We start from the raw sequence: 24,211 nt of genomic DNA on the forward strand, positions 1-24,211 counted from the left end.
GCCTGAAAAGGAAACTAATTATTATTTTTTTTACAAACATTATTTTATGACACTTTTATTACAGATGTTGTTGTATCTTGTCATAAGAACCCAGCTTTGCTTTAATGAATGTATTAGAGTGATTATTCTTCCACGCTGGACGTCAGACATCCTAATTTCACTTTTAAATAAATCTATAAAATAACAGACAGACTCTCTGTGTTCATTGTTTTTTTATTTAAATAGAAAATTAACACAAGATATAAACACACAAACATTTGACCATTGTTCACCGCAGCAGCCTCCGCCCTCTCCGTGGTGGTAGCAGCGTTGTGGTTTTCAGTCCTTTCAGTCACAGTCGGAGCGGAGTTCATCCCGTCACGAGGAACAGCCCACTGAGAGCATCCTGAACTGCTCGATGACACGCCAGAGCTGAGGTGTATCCTCCAGCTGTGTCCTGAGGCATGGCAGCCCGCACGTGGTTCAGATACCTGAGAACACACACAGAGCTCTGGTCAGTGACGGCGGTGAGGTATTTTGTAAATAATGTGACTGACTGGCAGCCGGTCTCAAAAGTTCCTCCGAGTGTAACTTGAGTTTAAGTTTATTCTTCATTAAATCCACACTTGAAGTTATTTTTTCTGGCTCTCCGCGACCCTTTGGCCCTTTGATGAGATCAACGAAGACAGACATGCCCATACACTAACACTGGAACACCTTGTGCCTAAAAGCCTCTCCAACATGGCTCTATTAAAGTATTATGGGTGTCTTTTATTTTTTAAGTGCTTACAGATGTATCCTGCCAAAGCCTCTTTTCAGGTTCTTAAGCAAAGCCAAAAGTCACTGTTTATTTTCACATTTCGTGCACGGACAGAAAAACAGTCAAGCTGTTAATTTAGTCCCCACATCGAAAGATGTCCCTCTTTCCTACGAGTTGTTTGTGTAACGGGGAGGGGGGGGGTTGACCTGTGTCCCCGCCCGCTCTAATCCTTCCTCCACTGTTTTGTGCCGCCAGAAAACCCGCACACATGTTCTGTACTGTTTTTCTCGCAGCATCTGACTACAAAGTTAAGTCCTCCAGCGACTGAGACAACACGTAGCCTTGCCCGTCGATACTGTCTCGCCCTACGCACCCCCCACCCTGCAGAAATCATAGTCCTGGCAGAGAGCGCTAAAGCCCTCACACGAGTCTGGCTTTGTGGCCTCTGTTCCTGTGAGCCAGGTGAAACTTCAAAGTGAAACGGAAATCAAGAGCACAGACAGCCTTCTGTGATTTCTGTGTCCATTCAAGCTGCTTTACAGAGTAACCTAACACCTGTGGGGAGCCTCAGAGAGCTGAAGTGTGTGCGTGTGTGTGTGTGTGTGCGTGATGGACGTGGAGGAGGAAAAGGTGTCGGTGAGACTGCACGCTGAAAAGATCATATTGTTGCGTTGGTGTTTTATGATACCTACGAGGCGCTTTTGTGAAAACCTTCGCCGAAAATAAAAGCTGAAACGCGTTCGCCGGCATGACTGTGACACTAATGAACATCGAGCAGGATGACCTTGACTTGTCTTTCAATCGACGGTGAAAGTGAGCAGCTAGAGATGTCAGTCAGGTTCTGCACACAAAGACCACTCATCACCCACTAGAGAAACAACACGCAAGTTCAAAACAGGAGGCCCAGTGATTAATAATAACTTCATTAAGCCCAAGCTGCTGTAGCCTGTCCTTCAGAGCACTTGAGGGAGGTCTTCTCATATGGCTTCCTGCATCAGATGAGTGCTATCTATTGATTATATTGTACTGGGCCCTTTTTAATGGTGAAAAAAGTGGGCTATTTACAGCCCGGCTAAGTCTGCTCTTCCTGCTAATCTAATCCCCAAGCTACTCATGTGGTCATTCCTTCCAAGAAAGCTGAGAGCTCTGTGTAACTTTATACCTGCCTGCCCCTAAGGAGAGAGAGAGCAAGAGAGCAAAGAGAGACAACATGAAGGAGAGGGAGGAAGAGGGTGAGTGGGGGGGAGGGGTGGGAAGTAGAGAGAGCGAGGAGGAGGAGGAGGAGGAGGAGGAGGAGGGCGGATATGAGGTGAAATCACCTTTGGGTATCATCATCACACAAACCCTCTTCTCTTGAACCAACCCTGTCTGCCCTCTGCTCACCCCTAACACCAGAGGTTAGTTCAGTTCTGCTCCATTAACTCGGCGGCTGTATCCGCATCCGCATACATGTACACGCACACACACACACACAGGATGGATGTTCGTGCAGCTGAACTCGACTCCGCTCACTTCATGACTGTACTTGACGATTCTGAAACATTAACAGTGGACTGCTGACACCTACGACGTGCAACGACATGAAGTGCATTAAAGACGTGTGCGGCACGCTCGCCTACAAAAACAGGCAGACTCCTTAACACTGCCTTCAATCATAAAAAACGACACACACTATACACACTCTGAAACAGACAACACTCTGACGCTACTGTTTCACTCCCCATGCCCTCCTCCTCCTCCTCCACCTCCTCACCCACCACCATCATCCCCCTCTTTCTCCCTTTCCCTCTGAGGACTGGACTGCCTTTTGTTCGGCAGGGCCCTGAAACCCAAGCCGTTTCGGCCGGTAACATCTTTCACTCTCCGGGCCCCACTGGAGCATTAGCTGCAACTCGATATGGGTCTTTTCAAAGCCTCGTATTATTGGGTAAATATGGGTCACTTTGGACTGGCCCATTATGTCGCTTGGGGGGGGAGTGGGAAAAGACAAGTGCAGGTGATGAAGACAACTGAATGACACCGCATGACAGTGTGCGTGTCAGACTGCAATTGCCACAAGGGAACATGACAGGGGTTTTCCATTAGTGCACACTCAAAGGAGTGATACAAGCTTCTTTCTTTATAAACTATCTGCATGATTTGCTGTAATATTAATCGACAGCTGTCAATTTTTGTGTGCGTATTCTCAAAAGCATAATAGAGGACAGAGTGCTCGCTTTGAGCCTCCATTCGTACCATCTGCTATTACCCATTTCTTTCAAACAGCCATGTGCAGTTGGATCAAAACTGTTCAGAGCTAACAGCATTTTTCCACTTGGGTCTGGAACTTTGAATACCTGGGCAATGTCTCCTGCTAATGCTAATAACGGTCAGAGTTTTTTTTTTCCTGACGGGACCCTGAAAGTATTCTCCCCCCTCCAACTCCGGCTGTCTGGAAAACACCGCACAGCCCCATCTCTAATTCAAAGTGAAAAGATAAGTGTCGAAATGTTCCGGCGGGTTCTGCGTGATTTCCAGCTGAGAATGTGTGGCTTCTCTTTGTGCGCTTGGATCGGCGATGCTGCTGTGGAACGATGGAGAAAGAGAAAGGGAGGGAGGGGGGGGGGGGACGTTCAGGGTTCTTCAGGAAAAATATTTGCGAGGTTGTGACTCCATAGGGAAAACAGCAGATATCAGACAGAGGTGCAAGCTGCGTTGGGCCTCTCGTCTAGACCTCGTGTTGGCTGGAATTGGATTAAGACGGGCTGTGGAAGCCTGATGGAAAAGAAAAGAGGCCTGTAATGCTACAATGGCTATTTCAGCAAGCAGACACTTAATCAACATGCAAACCACAGAGATGGAGCGCGGGACAATGGATGGCGATGTGAATCAGCTTTAAACAACGCTCGCTGCAGAATTACTGTATGCGGTTTGGCTGCTTTTGTACACGAGGACTTAACTTTTCCTGTTTACCAAACAGTGAGTTCAAAGAAGCTAAACTGGCTCCTTCAGTGGAACAGAAAACACGAGGCGACGTCCAAATCGATGAGATTTTCTGGGAGAATCCATAAATTCTCCTACGTTTCCTTCAAAGCACTGACCTGAGACTTAGCCTCAGCTTGGCACCTGTCCGCTTTCACAGCACCCTCGCTGATCCGGGGTCAGCATTTGTTTTTATTTCCCAAAAGATGAGAAGCTTTTTGGATTCGGCTTGACGTCAGCATGATTCATGACCCAAACAGGGTACGCTGACTTTCAGGTAGTTTGTGTGAGAGGGGGAGATAAACTTGTATTGAATGAACACTGGAAGGAAAAATGACATCCATAATCAATAAAACCTACCCTACCTGAGAGCGCTCCAAGGACTGACGCCTCATTAGCTATGTTTAATAAAGCGGAGGAGCTTAGGCTGGTGTGTTGAGTGCACAAAGAGGGCAGCTGACGAGCACAGGGCAGGCTATATCTGAACCGAGGCTGACCCATGCTTCTGAAAGGCCAGTCATGAGACTGCTGGATGGCAGTGTGGATGTCCGGAAGTCTTCCTTTAGCGCTCTGCTCCGGCAGCGGTGGAGGATTCCTGGCCTGGAAACGATGGGGGCTGGAGGAGGAGGAGGAGGAGGAGGAGGGGGAGGCTGCAGAGCCACACACCTGCCAGATGATTTGTCATTATAGAGGGGTCAGCACTCAGCTGTCACCCCCTAATCACCCATCCTACCCCTCAAGTCAACCCCCCACCCCACCCCAAACTCCACTCCAGTTCTCCAAAAACACCCCCTGCATTCCTCAAGCGGCTCCGGTTTCACTCGCAGCACTGCTACCCCATCTGCCCCTCCTTCCTCTACACTCTACCCTGAGAGAAAATGTACCCCTGTGAGAGACACAGCACACTGAGCGCATTGTGTGGATGTGCGATGTGTGCTTCATGCCCCCGAGTGTGTGTCTACACAATTCACATGTGTGTGAAAACATGTTTATCCAAGGACGGGGGCTGTTTGTATCAATACCGATGGACAGAGAACCGATGGACTGGCGGAGAACGTGTGAATCGGTCGAGGCTGCGGTCCAGAAACAAAACCCCCGCAGACAAGCCAAACACAGAGGGGCTCTCACAGGTATACTATATCTGTCAACAGCGGTCTTTCATCGCCACGGGTCATAGGTCACACTCTTTTCCAGTGAACGCAGCTTCCTCTGGGACGTGCCGAGTGTGTGAGACCGATCCTCAGCCATTAGCCAACCCACTGTCCGCCAGATTATCTCAAGTTGTACTCGATGCAGTTACATCATATCCTCACGAGCCCGCAGACCCTCTTATCCATTATCATGTGTCTTATCATCACCACCGGCGGGCTCTGCATCCCTAAAAGAGAGGAGGTGAAGGGAGGCATGTATCGCTAACACTTAGTTAAGGGGAGAACATGTTTGGAGTGTTAACAGAAGACGTGGGTGACACTTGACATTAACGCATGTAGGGATACATTCTCACGTGTGGTGAGCCGTCCTCGAGAAGGCAGCTCGTCAGAATCGGTGATAATGGCTGAGGGGTGCGCTTGTTTTGTGTTTGTGCACGATAAAGGCCTTTCGTGCTACATGTGGCCAAATTCAACTGAACTTCCTGGTCTCAGCGTCACCTGTCACTACTCATCCAGAGCTCTCTCTCTCTCTCTCTCTCTCTCGTGTGTCTTGGCTCTGCACCTCCTCTGTCCAACCTGATGGGGGCAGTAGAGGCTGGCTGACAGGCTGGACCGCTGGCTTCACGTCTAACCACAGCAGCAGCAGCAGCAGCAGCAGCAGCAGCCGTGGGGCTTGGAGAGGCATCACACACCCGGCTAGCCACTTGATACAGAGAGCATCTTTCTTTCGTCTCCTGAGCTGCCACTTGATAACTCTGCCCCCCTGGAGAGCTGAGAGGAAGGAGGAGGGGGCAAACCAGACTGGAGAGGGGAGGATAATGGCATGACATCAGTGTCATCGTTAACCAAATGGGGCCGTAAACAATGGAAGGACATGTGCTGTTCAGTGAATGGCTGCTAGCATAAGGCACACCCATATGCACAGCAAAGGAGAGCCCTGACAGTTAGATATAACACTCTGGGAATAGAGCACCGATACACAGAGGAAGAATAGAGATTTCCCAAAGGGGGCAAGGGGGTTTGCCTCCACAGGTATCAGTTACTGAAGCACCTCAAGCACCCAGGAGAGGCAAAGAGGATTTCAATTAGAGTGAAAGATGGGAAAGGAGCACCGGAGGGGGGCTGGATGAAAACAACAACAAAAAAAAAGGCAGGGAAAGGTACAGCAGCAGGGGGAGGGTGATAATTCATACAACATAGTGGAGAAGTACCTCCTACCATGAGGTGTGTGTGGCAAGTCTCCACAGTCAAGCCCCACATGACGGGAGTTTGTTTTCTTTCTCCAGCACTTAAGAGGGGAAAATGAGCCAGCTAATCCCCCTGTACATCGCTGGGCCCTTTGCCCCAAGGGGTGAAGAGCAGGGGAGAGGCACTGTGCTCAGGTCTGCTGGGGTTTGCGTGAAATAACACACACTTTAAACTGAGCGTGCGCCTAACTAGGAGTATCATCAGACTCAAAATCAAAGCACGCAACCCTAGACAGCAAACCCCTATGCAGATCAGTGTGTTTTAAAATAGTCAGGAGACATCACCTCACCCTCCACCAGGGTGTTTACCCTGCCGCTTGTAGGCTGTGACACAAATAAACCTGGAGGCAAGAGAGAGGGCTGTTATCCTCGGAGTTCCCTGTCCGCTGGTGTCTCCTTCGCTGGCAGTGGCCTGCGTTGGCCCAGCCTGGGTTCATCTCGGGAGGAGACTGCTGGTCTGTCTGGCACGGAGCCCGCAGAGGGAAAACAATAACACTAAAAGCAGACCTCTTTCAGATGACCAGAATACACACAAGACAAATGCTTCTCTTGCTCTGTCATTCTGTAATGCTCCCTCTGTTTCCGCCCCGCTCTTTGGGTCAGAAATGACTCACCCGCAAGTAAAAAGACTCTAGTCAACTACAGCGCGTGCTTATTTTGACTCATACTTCAAGAGAAGATCAATATTTGCACAGATCTATGGGAGGGAAAACAATAGCGATCTGGCCTCCACTAGCTCTGTCTGTTAATGGTCTGTTTACTGAGACAGACGGGATAATGGCCTGGGTGGGGGCTGGTGGAGAATCGGACGGCGGCCACACTCCATTCTGTTTCTGATCTAGTACCGAGGAGAGTAAAAGCACATACAGTACAAGGAGAGGAGCTGAGTATCAAAGCGAGGCTGTGGCTGTATGCTGTGAATAAAGATGGGGCATCCAGTTGACACAGACAGGTTTGCAAGTCAAATAGCCGGACTAAGAAGCTCCACACTTTTCTAATGCCTGCGCTCTCTTTTGGCTATGCAAATTTTTAAATCTGAGCCTCACGGCTGCAGTCAAGCTTTCAGATCTAAGCTATGGAAACACTTAAATGGTCAGAGAAGCGATGCATTGAAGTCTATAGTTACTGGCTATGCTGGATCTAGTAACACAAGACACTGGCACGCGCAATGAGTGTGTAGTGTGGAAGAATGGTGCATATCAGATATCTGAGAAACCAAGTTCAGCTTTAGGTCTTGGTTATGGTGGCAACCCCAAAGTATTTGAGGGAAAGCCCTACTGTTACGCAAGAGCCAGATAAACCACTTTCTCATAAATGGTACTATTTGGCAACATCACAGAATATTTTAATTGGCTGAATGAGAGCAAAATATGAGCCCTGAGACATTATCTAATAGTAGTAAAAGTAGATCAAAGACGAATGCTCTTCAGGGAGTTCATCTGAGGTCATGCTAACCGGCGCCTCAGTCTCCAGCTCATAACTTCAGCATCAAAGCTGCGTTTGTGTGTGTGTTTGAGAGAGAGTGTGTGTGTGTGTGTGTGAGTGCACGACTATTTGAGGCCAAGAATACGAGACCCATCTCTCCAAGGTGCCATCACTCTGCTCCCGTCAGTCTCAGCACTCTGACGTCCCAGTGCTGCACCTCAGGTCCCCCGCGGTCAGTGACCTCTGATCCCTTCACCCCCCTCCACCTCCCTCCAGGCCCTTCCAGGCCCGTCAGGCCCATCAGATGGATATGTGCCCTGCAGGGATCAGAGAACCTGGGATACATGGAAAAGCTATTCATGGTCCGTTTTTTTTTCTTTTTTCTAGAGATTCCTCTGGAGTGGCTGTTCTCCACATATTGAGTGAAAACGAAGAATATCATGGCTGACTTGCACTTTCATCACAGAGTGAGAGGGGAAGGCAGGGGAAGGAAAGAATGATTTGTATGCAATTTAAACCTCATATACTCTAATTTAGTGATGGCAGAAATGGATTCAAGAGTACTCTACGGACCATGTTTAGTGGTCCTGCTAACTCTCAGAGCCAAATCCAGGGTCACTGGTAGTGCTCTTGGCCAGCTAGGCCAGAGCTGGAAAGATGGAGAGTTCAGACTTGGAGTCAGGCCAACCAGGCAGGGAGAGGCTAGCGAAGTCGACTGCCAGGAACTGAGGGTGCTGTGATGGCCCACTGACTATTCTGGATATCTCCCTCCCACCAAAGCACTTAACATGCAGTATAAAGCCAACACACAAACAAACAAACAGACAGATACACACACCATTCACATAAACACGCAGACGCCAAGGGATGCTTGGAAAGCTAAAGAACACAGGCAGGAGGAGAGCATCACTCAGAGACCCATTAACCCCTGGCTCCCAACCAGAACGGTGAGCAGGCATCCTTCAAGTACACGTTAAACATAGCTAGTATATATATGTATATATGTGTGTGTGTGCACACACAAGTGATTTACGTATTATTTCTGTGTGTCTGTGTACGTACACGTCAATGAAAAGACTGAGCCACTTTAAATGAAAACTTGGGGGCAGTTTCCAGGAGATGAAAACAACTACCCATCACTATTTAACCCTTCAGTCTGGTGAGAGAAAGTGCTCTGAGGACTACTTCCTCGTGCAGAGGAGTGCATCCCCAGGAGAGGAGCTCCAGACTAAACACTCCGCTCATTCAGCTGCTCCCCTTCACCCCGCCGACAAGAGACGATGCTTGACAAGCGCTCCCAACAGAAAACCTCACTTTTTCCACCAATTATAGAATGCAATGCAGGAGTGGGGGAGGAGGCAAAACTTCATAATATTATACACACTGGCATTTGGCGAAGCGCATTGAGCAACCTCTGTCAGAGAGAGATGGGCTAATTTCAGGGCGACGTGTGCCAACACAAACAACTGTTCTGGCTAGCTTTCATTGTCAGCACTTGAGGTTTGAGTCGAATTTTTCAACGCTCCGCAGCCAATTTCTCTTTCCCCTATTTTTCCCCCCATATGATTTGTCCTTGTCCAAGATCCCAGTCGGTCTTTCATCGCCTACGCAGCCGGAGCTTAAAAAGTATTCTTGTAGAGAACAAACTCTGACCCAGATGCTCATCCACACACACACAAACGCAAACAAAAATAGAACGTAAATATTTTGATTTCAGGTTGTCGGTGTGTGTCTACATGAGTTCGTGTGCCTAAACACAGACCCGTTTTTAATTATAACACAAGCGTGACTTCATTGGTGCTGTGCATTTCGATGTATGCGAGTGCTTCCATTCAGGTTATGTCCATCAGCGGTAGCGGGCTCGGCGCGAGGAGGCAGGAGTTAAAGCAGCTACCGCTCTGGTCTCTGTGCGCTGGGATTCATATCACAGCCATGTCAACGTAAACATCATATGTTTCTGTTTGTGTCTCCAAAGCAGTATTTACTTCTGCTTTGATTTTGTTTATTAAAGGCAACATAAAAGCAAAGAGCCATGGCAGGACATTTGGAGTACAGGCTGTAATGTTACCTTCATAGTCGGCTCATAATTCTTACGGCTCACGCACGGTTCTGGGTATGTGCCAATCAATGAGAAGGACAGAGCTATAGTGCCATTATAGACACTTCACACAGTCGGGGTCTTATTCTCTGTGGCAAATCATACGCACCTATGCACATCAGGGGAGGAGCATTTGGTTATGTATGTCTGTGTGAAGGAGGGTGCATGTTGAGGTGGAAGCTGAATGGGCACTTTTGGAGGCCCCTGTTGCCTGAACATGCAGCCCTTTTCTCTGCTCCAGTATTGAGGCAGCTGTCTTTAATATAAGAGCTCCGCTCAGCCCATATTTATTCAGGTACAGCTGACAGAGAGGGAGAGACAGTGAAAGAGGCGTGGCCCTTCTTTTTCCTGGCAGCCGTGCAGCACTCCTGCGGTTTTTTGGGGGGCAAAGGGACAAGGCGAAAAAGACACAGACGCTGAGACTGAGGGTGAACGTTAGAGAGAGCAGCGCACAAGAGAAGAAGTGAGATTAAATAAAAAAAAAAAAAAAAAAAAAGCACGGCTCCAGTCAGTCCTGTGTTGACTGGACATCCTGTGCAAGAGACCGGGCCCCAGAGGCCCCGGAGCCACCAGGGAGGGGGTGTGTGAGCTTCAACTCTCCAGCCTCACTTGATGGCTGTTTCCAAGACAAATCACCAGTGGTGCTGCTGTCACCGTGGGCCTTGACCAAGACAAACAGCCATGTTTTAAAATAAGTACCTGCCCCCTCGCAGCCCCTTTCACCTCATCCACGCTCAGGCACATCCATGTCTCCTCACACGTTCGAGCATATTCCCTTCACAGGTCATAGAGCTGGAGTTGTAGTCCAACATTTAACACCAGGGACTCACTTTTCACCCACTCAGTGCTGCCTGCCTCCTCTCTTCTCTGCGCACACACTTGTGAATATTAACCACATCACACGCTGCAATAACGGGGGTGTGTGTGACACAAAATGTATAAAGTGTTTAAGGGACTGTATGTATGCAAGTGTGTGTGAAGTCTATCAGAGCTTGCATGCACAAAACCTCAAACTTGAGCTGAAATCACAAACTGCCAACCGCGCAGGAGTGTCAGCACTTATCCTTGCTTTTACTTAACAGCACATTGCATCTTGGGAGTTGTGGTTTGTCTGATGGGGCCCCGTCTTTGTCGCTGCCTGCGGCCTGCACCAGTGGGACTGGAGCTCCTCACTGAACTGAACCTCATTTATCTCCGTGGCAGAGCCCTTCCTCTCCAGGATCGGTCCTCCTGGACCCCTGAACTGCTGACACTGAGCCGCCGCCTCCCCCCCACCCCTCTTCCTCTTCTCTCCCCTGAGCTCCAGCATGCGGCAAAAATTGTGAGATGCGTTTCATCTGCATATTGATCAGCCTGGCCAAAAGAAATAGGACCTCAGCACTTCACTGAATACATAATGTAAATAAGTACCAGTTATTCTGCTTAAATCCTTTAAGGAAAAAACATTTCACCTTAAGTAGGTGATTTTCCAGGTAATTAGGTAAATGTGATTGTGCAACAAAAGTCAATAGCAACTTTTATCTGTGGAATAAAGAAGAATAAACTAGTAATCCCTTACCCTAAACATGCTGACATTGTGTTCAAATCCGCACATCTCAGCCAACTGAAGGTTATTGTCAGGGTGAAGCCGTGCTGAACTCAACGAGCTCGCCCCAAAAGAATATGACCCTGTTTTGCTCCTGTCACCCAATAAAAGCAGGCCGTTCTCAGTGTGTGGGCAGGCTTTAGTGCCAGCCAGTTGCAGTGCAGATGGCTGGGTGCTGGGCTGTCTGATGGATCGCTTACATTCGGTGAGGACTGGACCAATGGCGTCGTGGATTGATTGGCCCAAAGGGGCCGTCGGGGAAAGCACTTCCTGTGTGTGTTAATGGACGCTCCTGCAGAGGCACTGTGGCGGCTTGTGGCAGGGCGATGGTTCTCTCTCTCTCTTTCTCTCCTCCTCCTCATTTGCTTTCACTCTCCCAGTTAATCAGAGCAGAGTCAAGTGAGACGAGCCAGGCTTCACAAGCAGACAGACTTTCCAGCAGCTCTCTAACCCTACATCTAAACTTTTACAATACACTTCTGCAACTATGTGGAGAATAACACTCCACCTTTAAGGGTAAACACTTTATTTTACCCTATTGTCCCGTTGGTGTATTCTCAATTATAAATCTCAATTCAAATTTCACTGGAAATCAAGAGTTTTTTGACACAAATTTAATTATTTTTTTTATAATTTCCTGAAACCTACTTGGCACAAAATAACTTTCTTTTCTTTCCAGAAAACTTCCAGAGAAGTTCTCAGGAAACAAAAAAATTCCTGGAGGGTTATTCTTCTGTCATTCAACCTGATGATATGCTAACATATATATATGATAATGTGCGGCTTGAAGGAATTTAAAACAGGAAATGTGAAGTTTGTACCCGAGTCTGCCCAGCTGCTCCAGTTCAGGTACTGGTGGTCCGTAGGTTTCAACTTGAAGGGGCTTATAGTGGTACAGGACTTCAGCTATCTTAGGCACAGGCTGGAGAGACACCGTCTGACGCTAAAAAACAAAAGAGAGAAAGACAACAGTCAACAACAGGACAATAACCTTCATTGTCTCAGTTTACTGCCATGCAACACTGGAAATTATGGCTATGGCACAATCAGGATGACATAGACGGAAAAAACTATTTAGTAAAGGATTAACGTCAATCAAACTGTACGTTAGCAACCACCAGTTCTTGACCGACTGGTTTGGAAATAAGAGTTTCGTCTGACAACATCTTCACTTTCCCCAGGCACTGCTGGTTTACTGGAGAAATATAACCGAGACAATGACTGAGCATGTTTTTAGCGGTCAAAGTACTGTTGGCAACTCGACAACTATTTCTGATGGAAATCTGATCTGACCAAGAAGAAACAAACGTAACATCATACAAGAGACCTGCGGTGGGATTAACACGGAAATATAATTCCTGTTAACAGAGAGTAGTTTATTGTAAAAATGCATAAGAGAAAGTCGATAATTAATTAAGCGTAAAGCTTGCAGACTAGTGAAAGTGTCTTTGTTGTTGTAATTTGCATCTTTCCAAAGAATCACCTAAAACAATGTCGTGAATCTGAATATCACTGAAGCTACACAAATCCTCAGACTCAGGATTGTTAACTTGCAAATGTTACACTGCTCGTACAATCAAAAGATCTGCTGCGTCAAGGACTGAAAACTGCAGTCTGATTTATAAAAACCCCTTTCAATCCATAATTACTCAAAGTTGAGATTTCAGTCAGGCCACTCCAGTTCCTAATGCTCTTGACCGTGGTGATCGAGTGAGAAACCTGATGCCTCCTAAGGACACTGTAGAATTATTCGATTTGGGACTCTGCCATCAAAGGGGAATTTCCACACAGTCACGTCAGGCGGATATGTTTTCTCCAGAATTAAAGTAATGAGACTCAGAAGACGAGCCAGAGTGATGAAGCAAACCTGGAATTAAAAAGATGTCTAAACAAACACTGACTTTTTCAGAGGGTAGCAAAGAGACAAAGAGGAGATACAAAGATAAGGGAGAGAGAAAAGAAAAGAGGAGTGGGGGGAGTATAAACAACAGAACACAGAGGGGAGCTGATGAAAACCAAACTAAACGAGTAACATGTGCCCCGTGGCCTGAGACTGCCCGCCCTCACACATGCTTTGGCCCAATGCGAGTGCACCCACAGGGAAATAAAGCAACCAACGCTGAGCTGGAAGTTACAAAAGCACCAAGTGATGCACACTGAGACAGCAAAGGATGCAGAGTTTCTCTGCCAAAGACAACATGGTGGTAATTGTCGTAACCGGGACAGCATGTAGAATAGTTACACAGACAAAACAATAAACACACACATGCACACACACACAGAAAACCTTCACTATAGTCTTGTCCAGTTATATATCATCATATGTAGTGTTTTTAGCAATAACGTACAAAAGCACATTTATGTCAAGTATTGAATTCACTATATCAGCTAAATTAATTAATTTCTATCCGCGTGTTTTATCCATAAACAGTTCTTCAGTAGATTTTTCAGCTAATTTCAATGAGTTTAATTTGAATTCAGTTTAATTGTCACATAAATCACACCGGTGGTGATGAAACGATCAATATTGCAACATAAATGTACATATACTGTGACGAAGGATTTTATCAAATCCTATTTCCCAGAATGACTTTAAACCACCTTAACAGAACGAGTCTGAACCTGTCGCATTCAGCGGTGGTTAATACATGCAGGTGGCAGTATACAGACAGTGAGTGAGTGGGTTTTTCCAGAGAAAGAGGTTAAACTCAAACACACACACACGACGTCTTTGACAGCATTACTTTATGCTTATGAAACTACTGCTGCTTATTATCTCTAACATGATTGATTTCTTTTAAATAATTAATCAAATCACATCAGTCACATCAAAATCTTTCTCTTTCACTGTAAGGAACCTTTATCCATGTTTGGCCACTTGCTATATCCATAATAATAAAACACCCAATCAAATAATAATGGATCTAAGACAGATTATATTTATTTATCTGTTGCCCAACTATTTAAATACTTTGTATTTATATTGTTGTATTTTTCCTTCAAAACACAAAAACACTCGACACACTTCTTTTTGGTTTTCACCCAACCTTTAACCCTAAGGTGCCAGCGATCCCCGATCCTGTCCCATCCATTCATCCAACACAGTGGAGCCCCACCACAAGCTAATGAAACCCAGACGAACCAACCCAAACCCAGTCACTCTCCCTCACTTTCACACTCCTTCAGCCTCTCCATCCATCTTCTTTTAGACTTTCAGCACTGTTTAACTCCCCTACTGCGCCAATCAAAGAGACGCAGTGGGACGAACGGGGGGCGGAGGGAGCAAGCGTAAGAAGAAAAAGTCTACAACAGTGGAGTGGCAGCGAAAGAGAGCAGCAAATTGGGAGTTGCAGATAGCTAAAGGGCAGTAAATCAGATTTTTAAGCGACAGACAGAACAAAGCCAAACTCCCGTCTAGGAGAAATTTTTTTTGCATTCCTTTGCAAGGGCACCTTGAAAACTGGCAGAGACACATTATTATGAGCAAACACAGCATAAGACATGCATACACAAGACTAGTCTTTGCTCCTCTGAATATCTTTACTTTTCTGTGTAAATTAATGATTTGTTGTAGTGCTGCTTTGACACAAGACAAGCTGTCTGTGTCATGAACTGTGCCCTCTAAGACCTGCCCTGTCCTCTGCCCTAATAATAATGCTGAAACTTTTAATCATGAACTCATCGCGTCCTATTAAAAGCGTGTGTGAATTACAGCATATGAATGTTGTTTTCCAAATGCTCATGTGAAAGAAAGCAACAGAAGGGGGGAGAGAGAGAGAGAGAGAGAGAGAGAGAGAGAGAGAGAGGACCTCCAGCCAGGCTCAGCTGAGCAGAAATGGCTGAGGGACTAAGGGCCATTGGAACAACATCGCTCAAAGAGCCAAGGCAAACATCTGCTTTTAACATCACAGAGGCCCATCTTCCTACCTACACAACATTATGTGTGTCCTCATGACGCTTTCAAGTTTGTGTATAACTGGTATTAAAGACTCGTACAATACCCCTGTGGCACTAAAATGAAACTCTGGGGGCCATCAATCTTAATAAAACCGCAGGGGAGGATGATTTGAGGAAATCACCATCGCGCCAGAGGGAGTAGTCCTCTTTCTCCTACATCGACCTCCGTAGGTCCAGATAGAGTTGTAATGATTGGCTAATACCAGCTTGAATTTATAGTAGAGTTGTTTTTTTGAAAAGGGTCGAGTGACGCCGTCACCGGTGCCTGTCCTCGTGTTGGTGGAGGGGACAGGTGTGCTGGCTTGGAAAACTGCTGAGCACCCTACGCCTCTTGGGGGAGGAGGTTGAATTCGTCTTGTGATGTGCCTCTTTCTTAACTCTGCTGTCCGTCTTAACGGGACCATCTGGGAAAGCAACAGGGTTAACCCATCTGACAGAGTGATACGGCAGACATTTGTGTGACTTTTATGGGACAGGGGTCTCATAAAAGTCACATCACTTATAAGACATGAGAGGTCTGCCCCCCCGAGGCAATGACAGTTTCTGTTTGAGATAGAAAGTGCTACTGAAGGAGGTCTCATCTAATGTTCACGAGCCCAAATCAGGGGTCACTACTAAGAAGTCCACCAGAAACGTGCTATACACACACACACTGCATGATCATCAGCACTATTCAAGCCCCCCCACCCAATCTCTCCTGACTTTGCAGCTCAGCAGGACACACCAAGGTCACTTAGAGACTAACCTCTCCATCAGCACCTCCCCACAACATCCACAGACAAACACACAAAGCCACATATGCACTTGCTTGGTTTACCGAGGGTTTGGGGAGTCGCTGCTAACTTAAGTAGAGCTCCAGAGGCAGGGAGGCCTTTGTCACTAATGCACAAAGTGATAATGAGAACACATGGAAAGGTAAACAGTTGTCAGCGTTGTATAGGGGATCAAATTAATAAGCCTAGTGCCACCCCATCGTCAGCCCTCACTTCCACCTACTGCCCTGGCACTGCCAGTGCTTCTGTATGGATAAAGAGCTTTGGGCTGCCCACTGGCCCGCTGAGCAGCAAGTAGCAAGTGTAAAAGCTGCTGCCCGCACAGTGCCTCCCCTCACCTTACAAGTTTAAATATAACTGCCTGACCAGTGGCAGCTGCCGCAGCGCAAAGCCCCTAAAGCTGACAACTCCTTTTTTTCCGCTGGGCTGGGCCGGCCTGCCCGTGGGCAAAGGGTTGCTGAGGCCAACCTAAACAGGGCCAAGCCAGGGGCAGGGGCAGAGGTGTGAATGCCCACATGTGCTGGTGCCAATCAGGGCTCACAGTTCTCTTTACCCCCTGAGCTGACCCCCTCTCCCACTCTCCCCTGCAGCTATCAAACTACACGCCAGCAATCCAATAAAAAGAGGAAAAAGGCCAAAGTGCAGGGGGTGATGCACTCTCCCACATAAAATCCACCATCATTGGTTTGTTGTGAATGCTTTATATGTCAACATGTATAAACAATAACACATTTATGTAAACGCAACCCATATCCCTCTGTCTGCCACTATCTGTCTCAAGAGTGTGAATAAAGGAAGTGAAAAGCTGAAGATAGTGAAAGGAGTGAGTGGGGGTTGGGGGAGTGCATAGCGACAAGCTCCCAGGCTAAACAGGTTAGGCCAGTCTGCCAGAGTAAAGTAAGGCCTGCGCTGACGAGTATGTCTACCGAGCAGAGGTCACCGCAGAGGACAACTTAACCAAGTAAATCAGGCTTAAGCAAACAAGTTCACAGCATGAGTGTGTGTTTCTGAGTGTGTAACTTGTGCTAGTGTTTTCTATGGTAGTCAAATTCTTGTGCCTAAGTGTAGAATGGAATAAAGCCAGAGAGAACCCGGGGGTTATTTCAGACAGCTACACATCTATGTTTAGGGCTAAACTTTCCGCCCACATTTATCTGCGCGAGCTGGACTTTGTTTATGTGCATGTGCCTCCTGCTTTCATTAGGTGCCCATGCCGGCCTCGTCAGGTATGTCAGCTGCTACCGCCGCCTGTGAGTAGTGGATTGGGCCCCAGCAATGCTGGAACTTTGGACCTTTCATTTAAGATGGCGCTGAAAGCTGCTCCAAGGTGGAGAGATTCCCCATCGGTCAACCTCTTTCAGGAATGGGACCACTGTAGCAGCTGAGGACAATTCCCGGCCTCACATGTAGACCCTTTGACTAGAAAACACAATACTTCTACACACACAAACAAAGAAACCATGATGAAATACTGTCAAAACTATTACTCACGCTGTGCTTAAACCAAAAATAATTTATATGGTAAACCTCAACTCGTGTCCGTGTTTTTGCTCTGAGCAGGTGCCATGATTCTTGTCATCGGGCTTGGCACTGGGGCCGGTCTTATGTGTCAGACAACAACAAGCAACCTGTTTAAACAGTGAATATCTGCCTCCCTCCCACACGGAGAGCCGCTTTTGATATCAGCGGACGTCTATTTTAGAAAGACACTTTATTCTTCAAAGGATGTTTACTCAGACTGGGTAAGGGGAGTGTGTGTGTGTGCATGCACCCGCACACAGCTATGTGTGTCTCGGTTCAATAGGATTTCTACAAAGTGAGGGATTAGTGAGTGATTCCGCACCATTCCTGAGGCAAGACCAGGCCCATCCCACGTCAAATCACACCTGGACCGAGACTACTTTCCCTCAGGATCGGCTAAAATTCCTCAAGAATCTATTCGACGACTTGTTAACACGCAACCGGAATAATCAGGATCAGGGTTGGCGTCCCCTTCACCGAACTCCTGGAAAAATCACCCAGGCAAAGAGTAGTGCCAAAATGGCTGAGATGCCCACCCCCCCTCCACTTGCATGTTCCCGGTAAACAACATGACACAACTTGATGCGATGTTAGATCAATCTTTAAATAAAGATGGCAGTCATCAGGGGAAGCTGAGGAAGAATTGGCACCCTCACGTTCCATGGATGGGATGGCTCAAAGACAGACAGATATGTCATTCCACTGGTGACGGCTCACCTTGGCCCAGGGTGAAGCAGCTGGCTGAAGTGCTGGTGGGGCAGGTGGTGGTGGGGGGGGCTAACATTAGAGGCACCGTGAATTTCTGCTTGTGTGACTGGTGAACTTGCACGTCACAGAAAACATCCAGATGAAAAAACAAAAAGGGGTCATGAATCAGCCCAGTGTCCATTCATCACTGTCACAATCTGTTTCTCCTTTGTGTACGTGCTTCACAACAAAGTATTGATACTGCGGCTTCTACTACCGGATATTTTCATTTCAAAATGTTTAGTTTTGTAAAAACTGTTCATTTCCCCAAGCACGAAGTGAAGTGGTGAAATTGCTTGTTCTGTCTCACCATAAGTATAAAAAATAATAATTAAAAAAAAAGTCACAATCTGTTTCCAATAATGCAAACAGAGATTTTTACTTGATAAACGACTAAAATTTAAATGTGGTTATTTTCTTTTGTGTGACAAATCCATCAATGATTAAGCATTTCAGCACAAATCAATATCCCTGTCAGTGCAAAGAGGAGCGCAAATCAGTTTAAATGTGAATAAAAGGCATGTTGTGGAAATGTGGCTCAGCTTTCGAAATGTGTTTTTACATTTGCCTCCCCTAATTTCTGCTGAAGAAAAACTGAAACGCTGCTTTGGAACACGGGACCACAACCTAGCAGATAAATGAATTCCAGCAATCTGCAGGAATCCACCGCTCTGTGTTGAAATGCCACCAAGTCAAACAGAAGTCATTCTTATGGACTCCGAGGTGAAGGGAAATCCAAACCCACACGTTCCCCCGACTCGAGTCTCTCCAGTCCAAAACACAGCAGATGCATGGTGAGAGCTCAGCTCCACCAACAGGAGCTCGGGGACGGGAGGGGAGGATAAAGAGAAATGGGAAGAAAGGAGCGAGGAAAAACAGCCAAGGAAGAAGCCAAGAGCAACATAATCATGCTGTTTCTCTCTCCATCAGCAAGTTTAACTTCATGCTGTATATCAAGGGGGTGAGAGTCAGAGCACCACATCCCCCCATTTGGATCAATTCGATGCTTTTCCACTGGTGATGGATGAGCCAGTTGTCTCTTTGGAGTTAAATGAGTAAATTAATGTTTTTGTAAAGTCTCTTATTATCACTGCATCAGATGATTTCACCAGGAGCTATGTCAGTGGAAACTACAGTGAAATTGGGCGCACAGACAAACAACGATGGGAAAAGAGAGAGGTAGTTTATAGCACAAGTGTCAAAACCTAGCTCTCTACCTTGAGACTAGGTGAGCAGATATCTCTCTCATGCACCACTGAACTGTGGGAAGGAAACCATGCCTCATGAGGGCTGTCAGGGAGGGGTTGGGGGTGATGACACAGCCTATCTCATCACAGTAAAATGAAAATAAACTACTGAAAACCAGAACGACGGCCAAATGGAAGGTCTCTCCAGACACGGTGAGCACACAGCCAGAGCCATGAGCCCACATGTTCTCTCTGTGGATCTTACCTTTTCGCCCAGAGGAATGTTATGACATGACAGAAGGGGTGAGGGCCTGTTCCCACACTGAAGAAGCACCAGACACAGAGGAACGTCCTCCCTTTGAAGGGGCTGTTATCATCACTTTATTGTCAACAAGCATGCCACATGAAGTTTAAATTAGCAATGAACTAAAAATCGCACCAAGGCCTCGACTCTTCAGACTCACCTTACCACCAGCGGATAGAGATATACAACCACGTGACATTAACCTCTCAATGTGCTCATTGTAAATATAGTAGCTATTTGTTATTTATGGTACGTAAAACTTCTTCAAGCTCTCCCGTTACACTGTGCTCAACCAGCTTTCACTTGAAGCAGCAAAGCCCGGTCTGACAGGCTGTGTTCAAAAAAGGTATCAAGCGCTTTCAGTTGAATAAGGGCCACTCTGTTGATGCAAGCAGATAAAAAATAATAATAATAAAAAAAAAAATCATAAGATCATCTGTCAAAAAGGCCGACCTGGCCCAGCTTTTGCACATTCCAGGTAAATTACTGTGTCGTGAACGCTGTATTTCTTCTGTTTATCTCATGATTACTGCAGCCAAAAAAAAATTACTGTCTTGAGTTGTAAAATCTTTCCTTATGATATGATAAACCACTGTGGAGTGTTCTGGCATCTGCTACGCTTTCAAACTTTCACTCAACTGGACTTCCTGGATGCTGATTTGTTATTTCACCAGTACCAGAGAAGGCACCATCACCAATGCAGCGCCGTGCATGTTTTAAACATTGTTTGAATGCCTAATAAAAGGAAAGTGCACTAATCTCCTGTTCACTCATGCAAACTGGAGTTGTATTGTGAATTGGACCCAACCACCGTGACTCAAGACGTCTGTTGTTCCCCGTTAGCGGAACCAATGCTACCACTTCCTACCAGATCAGGGACGCCCCTCTCTACCTTCAAAAAACGAAGATGCAGCTCTTCCGAGAGTACCTCCTCTCCTAGCACTACCATCAACTGGAGATGACAAATCTACTTCCCTCTAGAGCTCTCACAGTATTTATTAGTGCACCGACATGTCCTTGTGGGTCACTTTGGATAAAATCATCAGCTGAATGACTAAATGCAAATGTAAACGATGTCCAGTGGTACAACCTTGGGAAGTTGAAAGAGGTTCGACTTCATTCACTCTGACACACATTATCAACAACTAGTGATAACAAATCACACACATTTTGATTCCTTCAGGAAACTGAGGCACCATTGCTTACACTCAACTACACGGAGCACTTAAAACAAGATGGACGGAAAGTTAATCGTCACAGTCAACAACTTCCCAGTTCACTATGATAAATCTTTAACGAGCTACTGGGACTTTAATGAGAAAAATGATGCATGGATGCATGGAAGCACGACTTCAGTGTGTGTGAGTACAGAGGCAAAGGGAGAAAATAACTGGCCAGTATGAAAATTAACAGCTTATGTGCTTAAACACACTCAGAAGAGTCAGGCTTCAGAGAGGCTGTCACTTTGAATTCATATGTATGAACTGTGGTTAAAAAGCTAATATGCCTTAAGCACTGCACTCACCATATGTATTCCAGTCGAAAATAGATTTGTCGGTTTGACCGCCTGTTTCTGCTGCTCGATCTGCGTCTCCAGCTGAGCAGCACGGACCTTGTGTTGGGCAAGCAAGATGGTGGCAGGAAGTTGAGACTGTTCCTGGAGAAACAAATGGGATTTGGGGGATTTTAGAAAGTGAATGTTAGGTGTGTGTGTGTGTGTGTGAGACACATGCAACAAAGTGCTTCATCAGGAACTTTTCAGTTCAGCAAAAACAGCTGACACCTGTACGTGTTGAAGCCCTTTTCCCTTTGTGACTGTTGTATGTTGAGAAAAGATTAGAACACGAGTGAACCCAGACATCTCTGTCTAACTGGATAACCATCAGCGTAGGGTGCTTTCAGGCTAGCTGCCACATTATTGATGCAAGCCATATTAACAAAACTGTGGCACTGCAGGGGACGTTCAAGTGCACTGCGCCGCCTTCACCTCCATTAAATGCAAGGTCGGACGCTTCAATTTCTCCAGTGGAGTGTTGCCAAGCGCAGAGGTCTAAGAACACAAGCTTGGACACTTTGTGCACCAAAGAGGTAGGACATTTTTGATGGGGTGGACAGCAATGGTAGGACAGACTAGAGGTGTCTTAGTATTTAACAATAAACCAAAAGCGATTTAACAGCTTCCATCACTAAGTCTTGGTTTGACTGCAAAAATGTAGCACGTTCACTTATTTTGGATAGTTGATTTTACATTATTTGGATGACATTGCATGATTATACTTCTCATTTCTGTTGATATATTCAAGAAACAAATTTATCTTTGATAAGAACAATACTGAATAAAGAAGTGAATTACACGTTTCCGGTAATTTATTTTACTGATTAATTACCCACTGCTTCAGCAAACAGCATGAATGAATCTAAATGTATGTGTTGGTGTGAGTGTGAGCTCTCTGACCACAGAGATGTACGTATGTCAGAGCTTGGGTCAGTTCCCTGAGGTGGTGGGTGGGTGAGGGGGTGAGAGCTGATCTCATCTGCCTACAGTCAACAGGCCCTGTGCCTTAAACAAACAAACACACAGCTTAGCCTGCTATCTGCGATGGTCCTTCAGCAGCCTGCTCTGCAGGAACAATCACTTCCAAAGCCTGTAGCTCAACACAATGGAGCCAAAAGGCTTTGGAATCACAGAATGAGAACAATGCAGCCCACAGCACAAAGACTGGTAATAAGCTCTTAATGATCTCACAGCCATGAACCCTCAGGGTGAGGGTGTGTGTGTGTTTGTGTGTTTGACTTGGAACATCTGTCATAATGTGACTTTTTGCATTACTGGACAATGCACATATGTAGAAGTACAGTAAGGATCTCACCAGTTCATCCAGCAGGGCCTGTTTGTTCTTCCTCTTTGCCTGTAGCTGCCTCTGCTCCTCCTGGAGCACCACCAGTCTCCGCTGCTCATTGTCGCGCTGCTCCAGTAACAGCAGCTCCTCCAGCTCCTCCTGCTCTCGCGTCTGAGGCGTGCAGGAAAGAAAACAGGCACGTTGTCACATCTTTGACCACAAGGCTGAATCACTACCAGCCCCAACAATACTGTTCTGTACTTGACCCTACACTCTGACTTCTCCGAGGAGGGGAAGTTTTCTTTCACTGTGTTTATTTTAGGACCAAATTATCATGACCAAGAAAAGTATTATGCATGCTTGGTACGTACAAGTTTAGCCTTATTCCTCTGGATGATATCTCTGTTCTCCCTCTGGTACTGCTCCATCCTCAGCTTGGTGTTCTCCACATCAATGTTGTTTGTCAGGTTATACACTACATGGAGGAGACACAAATCAGAGTTAAGTGGGACAAGTAAACTCCATCAGAAGTATCCGTCAAGTGGTTGAATAGTTTCAGGAACCCTCTTCGCCACACTTGACCATTTCTGTAACTTTCTGAAATCAACGATCTGACGTTGACTCACTTTACAAGCCAGCCGTGTGGACATGAAAAAGAAACAAAGGCATTGAACTTCTCTCTCAGCTCTATTTCTTGATCTTTCACACAACTATTTGTGTCATTTTTCATGTCTGCAACACTGTCAATGTCTTCCAGGAGAGATTCCCAGAAAAAGCGCGACCCCCGTCCTCTCTCTAACACGCCGCCTTTTACTGTGGCTGTTTGGAGCAACTACGAACACGTCGTTTAACTTAGTTCTGACAGAGTTTACCCCAGCCCTTAACCTCTTCAACCCAAGAGAGCCTTTTGTGGGTCCATCATCACAACGTCATGTTGTGAAGACAAGCACTGTTTAAACCCACAATACCTATTATTATCAGTAATAGTCCAGATCCATAGAGTTCCAGATATAACAAATATGTCCAGCTGAAAAAAAAAGTGTGTGAAATGATTTTCATGCACAATTTTCCATTTGAGGGAAAAATGCTGCCTTAAAAAATGGCATCTGGTAATTCAATATTTCTCTCAACATGTGATACAGTAGATTTTCATTGACACACACACGGAATGAACAGATAGAAAATATATACTTAGAAGCGAAGTCAAACAGTGGAAAAAGGGTCTGACTTCAACACTGCTTAAGGAGACATTTATGGAGATTTTTAGGGTTTAAAACGTTAAAAAAACCAACACTGGTCCAAATTCCAAGCACCAAACCTATGACCTTTACCACAGGGGCTGTTCTGCATTCTGTTCAGGGCCATCAGCGTATTATAGGAACTGAGTACTTGACATTCATATTAGTGTCTGTTCTCCTGACTCCACCCTCCCTGTCCCGTGGACATTTTCTAAGCACTGGGAAGGTTTAGCAAATATTAAACCTTTGCAGTCCAAATATGTTTAATACAAGGAGCAATAAGAAAAGAGGCAGCAGCACAGTTAGCCATTGAGACAAAGTAGCAGTGAGGATGACTGGTCATATCTAGCTCTCCTAATACATCCATGCTGGGTTGTCAGTCAAGACGCGTTAGCATTGGCAGGAGTGACTCCCTGATCTATTCTGCTGGCTGGCACT

General features: G+C 46.2%; 1 protein-coding gene across 1 annotated transcript in view; it reads right to left on the reverse strand.

Annotated features, from left to right (window-relative positions):
• Positions 1–24: 24 nt before the first annotated feature.
• The window catches only part of mnat1 (MNAT1 component of CDK activating kinase), an 84,835-nt gene continuing 60,648 nt past the window's right edge, over positions 25–24,211 (reverse strand). The window contains exons 6-10 of the mRNA XM_010734160.3: positions 22,907–23,010; positions 22,566–22,706; positions 21,221–21,352; positions 12,028–12,149; positions 25–470 (exon numbers count right to left, since the gene is read on the reverse strand). Of these exons, the coding sequence (XP_010732462.2) occupies positions 350–470; positions 12,028–12,149; positions 21,221–21,352; positions 22,566–22,706; positions 22,907–23,010 (620 nt within the window). The 3' untranslated portion in view covers positions 25–349. The remainder of the gene's footprint in view (positions 471–12,027; positions 12,150–21,220; positions 21,353–22,565; positions 22,707–22,906; positions 23,011–24,211) is intronic.

This window comes from Larimichthys crocea, chromosome XXIV (genome assembly GCF_000972845.2).
Source record: "Larimichthys crocea isolate SSNF chromosome XXIV, L_crocea_2.0, whole genome shotgun sequence".
In the NCBI taxonomy this organism is placed as follows: Eukaryota; Metazoa; Chordata; class Actinopteri; family Sciaenidae; genus Larimichthys; species Larimichthys crocea.